Source organism: Carassius auratus, chromosome 15, assembly GCF_003368295.1.
Source record: "Carassius auratus strain Wakin chromosome 15, ASM336829v1, whole genome shotgun sequence".
Lineage (NCBI taxonomy): Eukaryota > Metazoa > Chordata > Actinopteri > Cypriniformes > Cyprinidae > Carassius > Carassius auratus.
Window position 1 is genome coordinate 12,765,136 of NC_039257.1, and position 17,259 is coordinate 12,782,394.

At 36.4% G+C, this 17,259-nt stretch overlaps 1 protein-coding gene across 2 annotated transcripts in view; it reads left to right on the forward strand.

The window, feature by feature from the left end:
- LOC113115143 (tumor necrosis factor alpha-induced protein 2-like) overlaps positions 1-15,439 on the forward strand; it is a 29,718-nt gene extending 14,279 nt beyond the window's left edge. For both annotated transcript variants that reach the window (XM_026282461.1, XM_026282460.1), the window contains exons 4-13: positions 4,932-5,586; positions 6,770-6,884; positions 7,322-7,432; positions 7,930-8,030; positions 9,052-9,165; positions 9,251-9,386; positions 9,855-9,977; positions 10,330-10,485; positions 12,238-12,359; positions 13,691-15,439. In XM_026282461.1, coding sequence (XP_026138246.1) covers positions 4,932-5,586; positions 6,770-6,884; positions 7,322-7,432; positions 7,930-8,030; positions 9,052-9,165; positions 9,251-9,386; positions 9,855-9,977; positions 10,330-10,485; positions 12,238-12,359; positions 13,691-13,970 — 1,913 coding nt within the window. In that variant the 3' untranslated portion in view covers positions 13,971-15,439. The remainder of the gene's footprint in view (positions 1-4,931; positions 5,587-6,769; positions 6,885-7,321; positions 7,433-7,929; positions 8,031-9,051; positions 9,166-9,250; positions 9,387-9,854; positions 9,978-10,329; positions 10,486-12,237; positions 12,360-13,690) is intronic.
- The last annotated feature ends 1,820 nt before the right edge of the window (positions 15,440-17,259 follow it).

Genomic DNA, 17,259 nt, shown 5'->3' on the forward strand with positions numbered 1-17,259 from the left:
ATAAGCCATAACTACAGCTGTGAACCATTCTGTCATGGCCGCCATGGAATCAGTATCTGAGTGGAATGTTTGCAATCAATGCGTTCCCGTTTATGATAGCAAATATTCCTGCATGCCAACTGGCAGAGTCACTTGTGAAATGAATAGCCAACACTTCCACCTTATCCAGCTATTGTCCAACATTTGGAAGGAGGATTTGTTCATGCATGTCAAATAAACCAACAAGCATTAAGTGAGAGCAGGGTAGTGCTTAGGGTAAGGTGGAGTTCGCGTTTTCCAAATGGTCCAATTTAGGATTGTTCTGTTGACGTTGGCCATGTCCAAATAAATTATGGAAGGAGTGGGACCGTTCTGTCCTGAGAGGGGCTCATGTGATCACTTTAAATCCTGACCTAAAGGTCTCCAGTGGCAGGCGAGCCCAGTTGTCGCTTGGAAGCCTCACTGGGCCTGGACATTGAAACAAAATTTTAGCATGTGGAATTCCTAAAGGACGGGCTCAGTATCGTTCGACCCATCTGCGCTGCTAAGGCAGAGGCAGGAAATACAATCATCCTCCACTTATTAAATATTTCACTTCTGGGGAAAATATGTCTACTCTGCACATGCTGAGCATTAAATAGGGGAAGTGAATAAATGAGAACGGGAGTTTATGTGAGCTGCCATTTCTCAAGTTCTTTGGTTTTCTCCTGATCCGACTTGATAGGTGGGTGATTTTGACTCTGAAACACAGAGGGTTAATGGAAAATGGTCCTGAACCTGTGGCACGACAAAGAACAGATCATGTTCTGCTACATTCCTAGAATCCAGGCTAATCTTTTCCTTGTTATGGCTGATTGGTCCTGCTGAGAGGTGTTGGTTGTGCAGGTGTGTTGGACCTATGTTAGCGGATATCTTGCTTAGTCAGATTTTTTGGGTCGAGTTGCTTATCAGCCTCCACCTTTTAAATCCTCAGCCAAAAGCAAACAGTGTTATGTCCTTTTGGAAGTTGTGGTTGGGATATATGTGTAGCATATGTGCCATGCGTGCCCTTAAAAGGCAACAGTTTAGTCCCTGTGGTTTCCATTAAGAAAGGGTGGTGGCATGTCCATGCTTAAATCAAGCATGTTCCACACCATGAATTTAGTGCGTGAGACTGTGGAAACAAAGAACTAGTGTTGTCCTCTCCACAGCTCAGCGAGTTACTGGCAAAGGTCCGCATTTTAATGACTGTGGGATAAAACACATTTAAACTAGTACATGGCTTTCAACATCTGGACCATTGCGTTTCCTATATTAGAGGCTATCATTCTTAACAAACGCATATAGATATATATACTTATATATGCATTTGTTTAGAATGATAGCCTTTAATATAGGAAACGCAATGGTCCAGATGTTGAAAGCCATGTAGTTTTTAGTGTGTTTTTACAAAAAAAAAAAAAAAAAAAAAAAAATATATATATATATATATACATACATACATACATACATACATACATACATATATATATATATACAGTACAAACATTGGAAACATTACTATTTTTATGTTTTTGAAAGAAAATACAGGCTTGATGAGCAGAAGAAAATTCTTTCAAACACATTAAAAATAGTAATGTTTCCAAACTTTTGGTCTGTACTGTATATATATTATATTATTGTTAAATATTGTTACAGTTTAAAATAACTTTTTCTACTATATTATATCCTAAAATGTAACTTATTCCTGTGATGGCAAAGCTTTATTTTCAGCAGCAATTACTCCAGTCTTCAGTGTCACATGATCCTTCATTTTAATAGGCATTTAATAGGATTTGATGTGCAGACAACATTTCATATAATTTTCAGTGTTGAAAATAGTTGAGGTGCTTCATATTTTGTAAAAACCATGGTACATTTTAATACAGTCTTTGATGACTGTTAAATTCAAAAGAAAAGCATTTATTTGAAATAGAAACATTTCTTTGAAACAAATCGTACTGACTTTCTGAATGGTATATCAGTTGCAATGCACAAGTGTTTATAAGCATATATATTGTAACACACACACAACCTTATTTTACAACTAAAATGTTTGAAAAAGTCTTAAAATGTAAGGGTTTTGAGGCATGCAAACAGATAGATATCTGTACTAGTGTAGACAGTTTATTACCCGGAATGCAATTACCTGTTGAGTTTCTCTGAACTGCAATTCAGTAAAAACCAATTCCTGTTATTCCAATTCCTATTCAAGTTCCTGTGGGGCATGGTCAATAGTGTTCAAATTCTCATTCATCAGTTAGAAGGGAGACGAATTTGAAATTCTTCCTCTCAGACCGAAGCTTGCAGGGTTGACCTTTTCTCCCTTCAGGTATGAACGTCAGCAGTCGGGTCTCAAAGTCAATGAGATGATACAGTGACATGTTTTTCTTGGGTGGAGGAATTTTCACGTGAATGAGTTGCAGAGGAAGTGAATTTTTAACAGGGAGCACATTAATTTTTCCACCTCGTCCCCCGTCTGTGTTAGCGATAACCCTGGCGGTATTGTGTTTTATATTTAGATCTCCTTCCGATGGACTGGCACACTCGGGCTGTTATTATACGGGACGCTTGAGAAGGGTGTGGGGTCTGTCGAGGCATTACAGGACAGTCCATCCTCGATAGGGATAGGGACAGATGAGTCAGGCGCCAACCAAACACCCCCGCATCCTTCCCTCTAAGAAAAGGTCAGGAAGTCACAGGAAATAAATGGGCAACTCAGCACCGCAATGAGCCCCTTACGGTCCATTCAGTGTTCTGAGGAAGAACTCAACAGAGGGGACAATTATTGCACAGCTGATTCGTGGCAGATACATCTTGAAAATGGTCTAAAAGAAATGAACAGAAGAGTAGAAGTACATTATATATGTATCATTTATTAAAATGATATGCATTGGAGGTCAAAAGTTTGGAATAATCAAGAGATTTAAATGTTTTTAAAGACGTTCATTTATGTGCACCTTTATTTGTAAAAGAAATACAGTAAAACAAATATTGTGAAAAATTGTAAAAAAGTTTTGAACAGCTGTTATTTTAATCCTATTTTAATTTATAAAAAATTTTATTTATTCCTGTGATAGCAATGCTGAATTTTTTTTTACCTACCCTGTAGTGTATCACGTTTTACTCAAAATATTAAGCAAAAAAATCTGTTTTCAGTGTTGAAAAAAATAATAAATGTTTCTTGAGCTCCAAATGAGCATATAAGAATTGAAGAATCATATGACAGAGTCATATGACACAGGAATAATTTACATTTTGAAAAATATAGTGAAATAGAAAACGGCTATTTTATATTGCAATAATATTTCACAAAATAACTGGTTTTACTATGTTTTTTAACAAATACTTCATTATTCCAAACTTTCAGTCACCAGTGTATATACATCATATATTATAGACTGATGTAATATGTAATATGTATGAAATTAATGATTGAATACTTGAAGCTTGCCAAAATCTATCGCTAGTAATCCGACCAATTTGTTAGCCCAAGTAAATGTGTTCATCCCAAAGGAAAGGACTGGAAATGATGAAGGATGGGTGTGAGCGCTGACCTCAGTGAGAGCCCGTCTGCTACATCAAAGATTTCTTTGGAATGTCAAAAAGTGCTGCTACATGTAAGAAACACAAGTGAGATCATCATAGACTATAGCCAGCCGAGTGCATTGGCAGTCCTTTTGACCATCTGGAAGATATATTGCATTTATGTTTTAGGTTTTAATGGCGTGAAATCTACAAATGGGGGAATTCTGAAGAACTTTATTGACTGGCCAAAATAATGTTCCCATATTCATTTTTATTCACCAGTTGTTCTCAGACCCACATTGTCCACAACTATATTCGACTGATCTATGGTTTTTCATGTTTTCATGGTTTACTGGACAATGAATTTATTTATTTTTTAACTCACAATTTCTTCCCAATAAAATATTTAAGAGCTTGGCATATTTAGAAATACATATACGCATTATGAAAATGTCTATTGGGTTGATTTTTAGTTGTTTTGTCTTGTTTTAATGGCAGTTTGATGAGGCACCCTAGTGGGTCCCGACTCCCTGGTTAAGAAATACTGCATTAGAAATAACTAATTTACATACAATAAATCATAAATTGAATGTTCAGACTATATAAGTAGTAATAGCACCATGTGCTGCGTTGTAAGTGAAACATTATGATGAGAACATTTCCAAAACTTCTTTGGATATCAAAGCATAAATGCAAATCAGTGTTGTTCCTCCAAAACAATGTCTGAAGTAAATCCTCCTTCAAGTGTCTGCTCTGATTGTGTAGCTATCAGGTTCTCTAAAAGTAGTTAAATTAGTTTTTAAAGTTAAATTTGCTCATTTCAGGTGTATTGGTTACATAAATATGAGGCTACTGAGAGATTAAATGAAGTGTTGGCCCCAAAAAATGTTTTATTTATCATTATTTTGTCATTATTTCCATCTTCCCTGCAGCTCTCAAATCAAATATGGCCTATGGCTAGGCCTGTCACGAATCACAATCATGAATTTTGTGCTGTAATTGTGATTAAAAATGTAATTATATTTTTTTCATGTCACTAAATCTATATTTAATGTTCCTTTTTTAACTTGGAACATATATATTAATAAAAAAAATCTAAATAGACCCATATGATATACTGTTATGCTGTTTATTAATAATATTTATAGAGTTATTTGTTATATAATATAATATAATAATTAAATCCACAAGTGTTTTCAGATAAAGGGCAACCTTTATTTTTTTGTACTTTATAACTGTTTTTATATTCTTTATAGATACTTTTACAAATCATTTTTTATGAGTTCCATGGAAATATATCAGTGAACTGTTTGTAACAACATAAGAAAGACAAAAAAATTACTGAAAGAAGTATTCAGTCTCTGCTGTGTGTCTATTGCATGAACTCTTTATCTCTGTTTTGTCAGTATTGGAGATCCTGCAGTTGGTGACGAAGAGAGACTTGTTTTTGGCCGACACTCACATTCTGGAGCTGGAGCAGGAGTGTAGGGAGGCCGAATCCCCGACGGCAGGGGGGACGGAGGATTTCAGCAGCCCCAGCAGCAAAGACAGCAGTCGGCGCAAAGCCAAAGATGTGGAGCTGCTGTACGAGGCCCTGCAGAAAGAGCTGTGGGACGTGGTGAGGGAGTCTCTGCGTAGCCCCACCGCCGGACCCAACCTGGGCCTGGTGGTGCAGGTGCTCCAGCAGGAGGAGCAAGCCGATCGGGACTGGGCTCAGAGTGAAGGAGCCGCTCCAGGAGGCCCGCGGCCGAGGGAGTTCAAGAAGCGCTGGAGGGAAGCGGTGGTCGAGTTGGCTGATGCAAACTTACCCCAGCATGCAGAAGCACGGGCGGGCGAGCTCGCGGCCTACCTGGATAAACTAAGAGTGCGTATGGTGGAGGACCTCGGAGCGGCTCGGCGTAACGTGGTGTCTGTTTATCCCGTGGAATATGACTCCTTCCAAGTGTACACACAGAGCTACCATCAGGCTGTTACCCGTCGTCTCCAGTCTATCACTAATGGGGATCTGCAGATCACTGATATATACTCGTTGCTAGACTGGCTCTACAACATTTACAAAAGGTAAACACCAGCAGTTTGACTAGGATCGCTCCCTCAAAACACTGTGAATACAAAGAAACCAAAGAGTGACAACAAGAGCTTTCAAGTTCCAGAAAGTACTTTAAAAGTGGTCCCTTCTAAAGACATATTCAAATATTACGTGTCAGGTTTGACCCATTGATACAGTTTCGTCTCAGTAAAACCACACATTTGAATTTAGTATGTACATAAATTAAATTTGAGAGTTAAAGATTTGTGATTGGCAACTCAATTTCAGGTGGATCTTCGTATAAACCTGCGATATTACTTCAGAAGACTTTGATTTAGCCTATTTATTCATATGGATATGTTTTATGGTTTTTTTGTCATGTTTAAATTTGGGAGGAAAACTATACAAAATATCTCAATCTTCAGGTCAGTGTTGAAGTGAAGTTAAAAAGACTGAACAGATTTTTACAGACAATTTTGTTTCATTTAGAGTAAAGGTTTGGTGTCAATATGTATTTTTTAAGGAAATTAATACTTTATTCAACAAGGATGCATTACACTGATCTGAAGTGACAGTAAGGACATTTATACCATTCCGAAAGATTTCTATTTCTTATAAATGTTCTTTTGAATTTTATATTCATCAAAGACTCCTAAAAACATGTATAACAGTTTTCCAAAAATATTAAGCAGCTGTTTTCAATGCTGATAATGGCAAGAAATGTTTCTTGAGCATCAAATCAGCGTATTAGAATCATTTCTGAATGATCATGTGACGCTGAAGGCTGGAATAAGTCAGCGTTGCATCAGAGGAATATATTACATTTTAAAATGCATTTAAATAGAAAAGAGTTATTTCAAATTGTAATAATATTTCATAATTTTGATCAAATGCAGCTCTTGTGAGAATAAGAGATTCCATGTTTTTTGTTTTTATCCAACCAACCAAAAAAAAGTATATCCTGGTGGCAATGTACAGTAGCGATAACCTGTTTTGTAGTTTGTATTGTGAAGTATTACTGGCTGTATTCAGTTGTCAAGCCACATACAGCAACAGCAAACCTAAAACAGATTGTTATAAATAGCTTCTGGTTGATATGAGTGAGGTGAAAGCCACTCATGTACCTTCCCATTCCTGTTCCTTCATAATTCAATGTTTCCTTATGAGTGAAGTCCAGACTCAGTTTGTGATTTGCTCTTCCTGTTGTTGCTGCAGAGATGTCCTTGGAACAGTCACCATAACAACACCCATTAACCTCTCGCAGCTCGGCCCACTGCTGCCGGCCGAGACGGTGGAAAAACTCCAGCTTGACTGCCTCAACTCAGTCAGGGTAAGAACCCAAATTCCCAGTCTTCGTCACCCAAGTATCTTCTAGCATTTTCAGTGTATCTTGAAAAAACGGCACATCCTGTCCATTTAAAGAGATGGCTGGTCATTGCAACCTGCGCGGTCAATTAGAGTACGGCATTTCAGGGTCAACGCGCGGTTTTCCTGTCTACAATGAGCACTACACAATAGGAGTCAGTTTGACAACATATCTTTCTCCTTCTCTCATTAAGCAGCATCAATGTACGGTCTTTTAATAATCCTTAAGCCCATCTCTAAAATAGTGACATTGGTCTAAAAATTTATGTCTTGAATATGGGTTGCATTGCTTCTTTATGGATGCTGTGGTTTCGTTTATACCCAATACTGGCCCCAATATTGCCGTCCCCTCTCACAGCAAGGACGCTTATAACCAGCGTGTTGAAATGTTGTGTTTTCCAGGGGAAAGTGACCAATGAGCTGTCTCAGGTTTTGGAGGAGGAGGAAAAGAGATGGCTGGACACCCTGAACGTCGAGGAGTATCAGTTACCTCTGGCTCACACTGTTATTCAGGTCAGCACAGGGACCATTTATGCTCATTTCTATAAAACAGGACATTGTGCTTGCGAATGGGGTCAGAGCATGTGATATCACGTTTCTTTAATACATTTTCTCAGTATTGATTTTGTGCATAATGGCCCACTGTTCCTGGCCGTCTGCAGTATTTGCAGCAGGTTTTAGACACTGGGTCTGTTGTTGGAACAAAATGTAAGACCTGCCGAATGGCATCCATCCACCTCCGTGTAACAAGTAAATCGTCTCCTAGCTGGAAGCAAAATAAACAAACATTTCCCATTGTGAGCTTGTTTCCATTACAGCACATTGTTTTTGCAGGCTATGTATTGCACCCTAGTGGTCATGATTGATATTATGGAAATCAGAAAATAGTTCTTTTGTTTGGTGAGTGACGTAGCATTGAGCAAGATGTTTCAAGAGTTTTGTAACAGATTTGAATTCACTTAGTTTTTGCTGGTGTGTAAATAACATATTTCTTATATATTTGATTATAGAGGCTAAAAGAAGACCTTGAGAGATCTGCAGCCGTAAACAGCGATTTGGGTTCACGTGTTGCTCAATGCAGTCTCAACGGATTGGCAGATTTCCTGTACAGGTGGGAAAGTGACACTTGAAATATGCCATTCAAATGTTTGGAGTCAGAAATTAATACTTTTATTCAGCCAGATGCATTAACTTGATCAAAAGTGGCACTAAATAATTCTAGAGTGTTACAAATTATTGTTTTTATTTCAAATACATATTGAACTTTATATTAATCATAGAAAAATATTACAGTTGAGACAAAATTTTTGCATTTAGTAGCAAATATTTAGTTTTCAACATTGAAAGTATTAGAAAATGTTTCTTAAAGAGCAGATCAGCACATTAGAAGGATTTCTGAAGGATCATGTGACACTGAAGACTGGACTAATGATGCCGAAAATTCTGCTTTGCCATCAAAAGAATAAACAACATTCAACACATATTCTAATAGATTTTTAATTGTAATATACATCTATTTCAAGTATTTTAAAAATACAGTTACATGTGTATGTACTTTAAAAAAAAATAACCTGCAGTTTAAAATTTGGTATATTATACTGGTATACTTAAAGTGTGCTAAATTGGAAAAACGTATTTTGCAGTTTAATTGTGCAGAAGTCCAACTAAAGATACACCAAAGTAAATTTGATCATGCTAAAGTGGAGCTATGGCATATAATCTTAATGTACACTTGAAATATCTTGCATTTAAAGACATTAAAACACTTTTTAGGCTTAATATTAAGAAATATCCAGTGTGCACAAATATTAACCCATATTATAGATCTCATTAAAATCTCTATCGATATTTAAGTAAATATGTTAATATATTTCAACTATACTTAGTATGAAATAAATGTATTTTAAATATATTCCTTTTTTATTAGGCATAATAGTTCACAAACTTACTGTTTTACTATGTAATAGGCTTTATATGGGGTTCCAAGTTAGAAGCCCAAATTATAACCCATGATTGGCTAGCAATGACTAAAAATTTATTTTATTTGTTAGATAAATAAATGTTCATTCTTCAGTTAGATAATGTGTCATACTAACTACATGCCATTCTTAAATGCATTGTTTTTGCTGCAGTTTTCAGAGAAAGGTGGAGATGTTTCATGAGATGCTCGTAAACAACTGTGAGATAAATGAAGACGGTTACATCGCTAAAACCATCGCTCTTGTCAACTGCTGTCCAACATTCAGGTAGGCTTCCTCAAAATCCTTTATTTCCATTATATATTTTTTTTAATTATTCTAGTGTTTTTATAATATAAACTGCTGTGTTTAGGAGCTTTGTGGAGCGTTGTGGCCAGTGTGACCCCTTGACCAGCGAGGACTCGATTCGTAGAGCCAACACAGCTCTGGACAGGATAGTCAGCTTGAGTGTGCGAGTGCTGAACGACAGACTTTTTGAACATATCAGGGTGAGGCTGCCACAGATCACCCCACACTTCCTCACATAGACATGCACGCACGCATATTTTTCAATACCTTATGTTTATCATGCGTCCCTGTCCAAGAATATAAAGAATATCTTATCAGCATTTCCCCTATGGGCTGTTCTCAAGGATGTTGTTTTGCACCGCTACCCTGGCTCTCAGACACTAAAATAACAGCACTATGTGAAAAACACTAGTGAATTAGATGTTTCTGGCCTGACGCCGAACAGTATTCAGTGTCTGCTGTAGAGACTGGCATTACCAGCTCTCATGGGCCACATAGTTTCGCTGCATCCTTTTTTACCAAGAAGGGACTCAAACAGGAAGTTAGCCGCACTCTCTTGACTCTAAATATGAAAGCACTAACATCCTGGTGAAGGCAAATATAGTACATTCCAGAGTGTACTGTGTATGTCATTTCTAATCAAGATCGTTCTGTCTCATTTCACATAGCCCTTATTTGATAAGCTGATTAAACGAAAATGGCTGAGCAACACTGAGCCTTATGAGCAAATCGAGGCGCTCATAAAAGAGCACTTTAAGAAGTTTCGCAGGATGGACAATCCACCTTATGAGGTAAACTAAGATGATTTCTTCCCTCAATCTGCAAATTTATCATAAATGACTCTTAAAAACGTGTTTCAATGCTTTGTCAAGTATGCTTTGATTCTTTAATTATAAAGAATTGTATTGTATTGGTTCATCACAAATATTTTTGCACGATTACTGCTTTAAACCTATATAGATCTCTCATCCTTTTCTTTTTACATAAAACTATTTCAGCTCAAATCAACTGTATGTCTAATTGTCGATTTAGCCATGGATAATGTACCATTATATAATGTCAACCAGTCATTATCCCAATATAAAGCACTTCAGGGTGAAATAAGATTGATCTGTTTCAAATAAGATTGATCTGTTCTCTTAGGTCCTGGTTGGGGAGGTGCACCGGCGTGTGATGACCGAATATGTGCGGGCCATCATGAGGGGAAGAATCATCTGCACATCGCTCAAAATGAGGAAGAGGATGGCTGGACGCCTTCGTGATGAAGGAAAGCACCTAAAAACACTCTTCAATGAGCTGGTAAGTCACAAAGATTTCTCCTGCTAACACGGGGGGCTTTTTCTGAAAGCATCGATAGCATTGATAACGGTTGGTTACCACAGAACTTTTTTTTCCTTTTTTTAAACGCACACCTGTTCTGTTAAATAAATAAAAAAGTCAGTTTTTATATTTATATTAATATTTCAGATATTAAATTTTTTTGTATTTTTTGTATTTTCAGATTTTGTTTAATTTTAGTTTAGATTTTAGTTTTGTTATGTGCTTTTTTAATTACCTTTTAGGTTTAATATATTTTTATTTCAGTTTTAGCGTTAGATTTGAACTAATTTCCAGTTAGTAATTTTAGTTCTTCTACATAAACCTAACTAAGTTCTAAGTTTTGTTTAGTTTTAGTTAACAATAACCCTGTTGTCAGCAAGATATATGATATTAGTTATGATATAACTATAAAGCATGCTAGAACTTTTTTTCTTGCAGTTATTCCTAAATATCCAGTAACGTCAACATTTTCCATGTTCGAGTAACATACGTGGTTGTCAACTTGTTTCATGTTTATGGCATTAAATGGGAAACAGAAAACCACAATTACAGTTCTAAGATTGTTTTTTTTTTCTTTCTTTTTTTCAAATCATTTTAGGTAACACTTTATTTTATGGTTTCATTGTTACACATTATATATATTTAACTAGTAAAGTAATGCATTAATAAATGTACAATTAAATATTTAAATTAAATATCTAAATTAATTTTTCTAAATAAGTTCTTATGTTTTCCCATTTATTCACTAACATCTCTCCTGTCCCTGTGTTGGAAGAAATCGGGAGTGAGGTACAGAGACGGAGTTCTTCCTTCAGTCTGAGGCTTCACTTGTGATGTGAAAAAGTGCCAAAAATAAAACTTTCGTTATTAAAAAATATATAAGCAAGCCAAGACCAGGTGACAAAAAGTAATGCGAAAGTAACTTGCGTTACTTTTCATAAAACCTAACTCAATAAGGTAGTTTTTCATAGAGTAACCCAAAATTGTAATGCATTACTGGTAACAAAGACACCATAAAATAAAGTGTAACCTCATTTTATTTTTATTAGTATGGCATTTTTCTTATTAAATCCTTATTCCCAGATTCCCAAAATGTCACGTCCTGTTTTGAGCTAGATTCGGAGTATGTTTTAATCAATTAAACACCATCTCTAGCCTACAAATTTCCAAACATAAGAGATTCTGAAGAATGGGTTCTTCTGGAGTAGGCATGGGGGCAGACGGACAAACAGGGCTTTGGCTCCAAAGGGCATCTCTGTGACCCACCCAAACGCTCCTTTCCCCTGTGCAGCGTCCGCCCCTTGCTTCAGTTAAAACATCTGTTTGTCACCTCGGTGGACAACAGGATGCCATTGTTTATGGAAGAATGTCCTGGCCTGGGTCTTTGAAGTCATGACTTGCCTTTAAGGTCAAACCGAGAGTCAGGAAGAACTGCCTTGGTGTAATGGGCATTCAGATATTTACCCTCAATTGGAACAACATGTGCTCCTATACTTAATCCTCTAGGTTTTTGTTTTTCCAGGGACGAGGGTAAAAATAGTCTTTGGAGTAATTTGGGCGCTGTGATCTTTGGCTATCTGTCAGAAGTCATTGTATAATGTATTTTTGGAAAGCGTCTTTAGTACCGGGCAGTCGTGTTTAATCTTAACGTTCATCTGTACGTTCCTGTCGCTGCGTATGAAGATTGATCTGGTGACTGATCTGATGTTATCTTTGTTCGTCCCCATCCAGGAATCCTCCGCCTCATGGCTCGACAGTGCTATTCCTCACTTATCTGAGATCATTCTTTTGGAAGACACTCCCTCCATCCAAATGGAAGTTGGCGTCCTGGTACGGGAATTCCCTGACATACGGTGAGTGTCTTGAGGGGCGGCGTGCCGCTCGGCCGGGACACATTGTAAGCCCTGATATGATTAAGGTCGAAAAGTAGAGAGCTCGGGTCATCTGACAAAACATGGTCATTCTGTTTGACTGCAAAGAGGGGCTTGTAAAAGCAAACAAGACCTTTGCAGTTTCCTGATTTTTATGGGAGGCTGTTTGGCTACCCCAGATTGGCATGAAAGGTGTACAGTGGCCCAGCTCTGGATCCTCGCAAAGACAAAGCAAAAACACAGGCATCCTGCCAGGGCCTGACCTAAAGCTCCACGGTTTAACCTAGAGAGGGCAGTCGCCTAATCAAGAGCCCTATACTGCTGCAGAACCCAGAGGAAACTCTCTTTTGTGGAATGTGTGCTAAATAAAGCTTGAAGCTACAAATACATGACCCAGATGTGCTGCTATTGTTTAACATTAGCAACACCTTTGGGTTTTAAACTGATGAACGTGTGGAATCTCTCCCATCTACCGTACATACAGTATGTTCACACATTTTATGATCTAAGGAAACTTTGAATGAACAGGAGCCAACTCTGGGAAGGTTAAATTAGGATTCTTTGCACCCTGAAACAGCTATATATATATATTTACAGCTATGTATATAATATAATATGTTAATTGGGGTTTTAACAATGTGCGATTTGACATTGTCAAGTATATTGCAAAAATTAATCAAAACACACCTACACTAGCACGCAAACATTAGGCCTCTGTAAAGAAGTCTAGGAGGGTGACTAGTGCATGTGTGCATTTTTTCACTGCATGATTCAATATTCAAATGCATGAGGAATGATCAGAAAATTCAAGACATGGGGGCAGAAAATATCATTTCATATAGTTAAACAATATCGAATAAAGATTGAACGCTGTTTTTTGCTCCAAAAATCAGCATGAGTACAAATGTGATTTTATTAAACAAGAAGTTAATATTAATAGACACCATATTGCCTGTTTTTTTTTATCTATTTCGCCAACAGAACTAATTCCAAACACAGCCACGGCACTGTTTTGCGTCTCTGAGCAACATGACGGTGTTTCGTACCTGAATCAACTGTTTAAATGATTTGATTCGTTCAATCGCATACATGCAAAGCAAAGCATGTAAAGAGAAACGGACTTAATGAAGGTCTATTCCAGTATAGTTTCAGCTCTGACCACTCACCATGCTACCATATTATGGTTTAACTAATGCAATAGATACAGTGTTTCACTTATTTAGCCACTTATTATGATGCCATACAGTTATTGTTTATATACCAAAATGCCTCATATATGAGTCAAGAGTGAATAAATCTTTCTTGTGTTTCAGGAGGAAGCATGTTTCCGCCATACTCAATATCCGTGGGATGACCCGACAAACAGAAAGGCAGGAGATCTTGAATATAGTGAAAGACATCGAGAACAGCGACAGCGTCATGCGGGTGTCCCGGGACAGGGCTCTCTTTGCTGAGGTGCCGGTGACATCAGAAGTACACTGTCTAAATGTAGGCCTGAGCCGCGTAGCCCTCACCGCCTCGTCCCTCTTCTCCAGCATGCGGTTCCGGCGCAGAAGGACACCAGCAAGGGAAAACCAGGATGACGTGCTGTAATCCATCTTAAATGGATGCTGGAGTCACCCAGCACTCATAGAGCACTGGAGCCCATCAGCACAGCAAGTGTTTGCATGCGCCATTGTCATATCGTAAGGACATCTTACAGATGCACAGGATTGCAGGTTCTCTGAGAAAACTGAAAAATGACACTACAGTTGGCATCACCACAACTGTTTTTGCACAACTAACATTGCAAAGGCTTGTGTGAAATATAGTGGCACCAAAAGTGTTTTGGCACTTTTAAAAATGTATGATAGTCTTTGCATTATATTTCAAAATATCAAACCAAATGCCATTTATTATAGAAAAAAAAAATGTTAAACACTTTTTTTTAATGTAGTTTGTAAGTGATCAATAACATTTTGTAGTTGTAAAATGTTAGTGCAACATGTTCTTAAATATCACAACAAATTGTCTCAGGAACCATTGGTTAAGAGTCAAAAAGAGTGAAAATGTCTAGCCTCATTTCATTCCTAATACAATGAAACTCATACATTCTGCGTATCTAAAGATGTCCAAATAATCTTTGGGGCCACTATATGTTTTTCTTTTCTCTATTTGATGTATGTTATTGTCTGAATATATAGTATGAAAAGTCTTTATGGATCTTAAATTCCAGGGGTCTGAGTGTGTATTGTAAAAAAAATATATATATAACTACTGATCAAAATACTGCTTGGTTTTGGCAATTATTAGTTGTTGTTTTTTTAATAATCAATGCATTTATCATTGTGACTTTTGTGATCTTAATTGATAGTTATGAATTTTTTTTATTTTTTTTTTTTTTGCACATGACTGAAGACTGATTTTAAGGTACTATGCAGTTGCAGTTATCTTTAATCTTTCGATTATTTTTATCATATTTAAATGGATAATTTTGTGGTCCAGTCATCTATTATTTTCTCATGAAAGATAAATGTATTTTGTTTGAGATCAGATTTACCTGTGAAAGAAATCAAGAGGGACTATTTATGTATTGCAAGACTTATTTATTGCACCTGTAATTTCATTAATCTGTAATAAATACTGAAAAAACAACAACAATGGGAAACAAATAACTACAACCAAAAAAATTAATGAATGAATGATTGTATCACTTTAGAGACACTGCGCTCAATGCATACAGACATAGAAGCTTTTTGTGTGTTTACCTTTCATACTGATGGACAGAACTTTTCAAACAACATTTATGGATTCTACATTTACTCCGCCATTACTCGTCTAGGATTTTTTTTTATATATTTTTTTTTTATTCAACTTGTCTTTTCATCATATTTGATAAGTCTGTATATGTTGCTGTGTGAGCACCATGGAAAGAAAATTTCAGTAAACTTTATAGGGTACTCTGCATGTTGCTGAAAGACTTAAGACTTTGACGTAAACTGATACTTTGGTTGGAGGAAGAAAAATATTTTACAATGTACACATATTAAATCACAAATGAATAAATGACAGAGGATCAGATATTTCTGTCTATGTGTGTGTTCATGAGTAAATCTTCCACTGAGTGTGTCAGATACACTGGGAGCTTGTGTGTTGCTGTGATTCGCTGGCTTTGACGTCACATCGACCGTCACGTCATCACCATCATCATCATCATCATCCAGGTTGCGCGTGTTCTTGGTCTCCGCTGTCCTTGGTGCTGAGCGCAAGTCCAAAGACGCATGCGCAAGGACTTTAGACAGACTAAATATTATTTATAACAGTGAAGAGTACAGTAATCCGTCATATTTTTAAAGAATGCTATGTCTTTGTTATGTATCTGAACTGTTTTGTTGTACATCTGTGTGCTCCAACTATAGGTTTGATTTTAAAATCGATGACAAAACCATTATCGCGAATTAACAGCATGCTTTTTTAGCTAAATGTAAAATTTAAACAAAACAACTATTGATCAAAACACTTAATGAGGGAAAAATTTAATAAAATTGTGAATAGCTGTGAACACAAATATCAAACCATGTCTTTGGTCAATACAACAAGTTATTAACGTTTATCGTTAATACAACTCAGCTTTCATACTAGAGCAGCATGTAATGATTTTCTATCAATATACGTTTATTTGATGTAAAGTGCATCTGATGTAATTATCTCTGCGTTGTACACTAGATGGCGCCTTTCTCACACACACACACACACACACACAGACGCATACAAAATCACTGACATCACACGTGTTCGAATGTACCAATGTGTATTTTTAGCTTACTATGTAATTAATAGCAGACCTTGTCACAAATGTACTTTCTTTTTACAGTAACTCATGACATGTCTCAAGAGAAAGAAGGCTGTCAAGAACCTAATGAAACACAAAAGAGCGCCCTTAGCATGTCAAAACACACAGCAGGGAAGAACGTGGGAATGGGTCAGCTTAATGAACCCATAATGGGTGTGAAAAAACACCCCATAAAAGAATAAAACGCTTTAATGATGTCTCACGTTTAGGCAAACATAATTGTTTCATTTTAAGTGACAGTTTTTGACTTGACATTGTGTGAACTTTTCATTGTCAGTCAAAACGAATGAATTTGAAAAGTTTAGTTTTTTTTCTCTTTTGAAAAAGAACAACAGTTCACTCTTTTACTGACTGCTTTAAAAAGTCCTTTAGCCCCATTCACCGAAGCCTTAACATAGTTGTTATGATTTTAATGACAATATGTCGTCATGTGTCCCTGCCCAGCTTCGCTCATGAATGATTCAGAAAGACTAGTTTCCATGCTCACAATAAACACAGCTCACCAATCAAACATAAGGTAGGAGAGAAGCTGGTTTAACAAGTGAAACTGGAATGAATCAGATATACCGCTTCCAAGATTTTATAAACAAAATATTTATGTAGAGCATAGAAACAGTTATATAAATCAAACTTAATTAACCTTAAAAAGACATAAGTTTTGAACTGTAGAAAGGAAATAAGTGAAAACAACTTGATCCACTTTATTTTATCCTTACCTGGTAATATTACCGTTAGTTTTTATTGTCATTCACACATATTCAGTACATAACATTAAAAACTAGCATCAAAATCATTGGAAAAAGGGGAAATATCTATCTATCTATCTATCTATCTATCTATCTATCTATCTATCTATCTATCTATTATGACTCTATTATATATAGCCTATTTAAATTATGTATAATATCATTGTAGATTGTTATACATAAAATAACAATACCATGATAAATATTGTTATCTTGGTTTGAAGTGGGATTTATTTATTTATTTATTCATTCATATTTATTGTAGAAATACTGCGTCTACACATTGCATAAAACTGTAAAGATT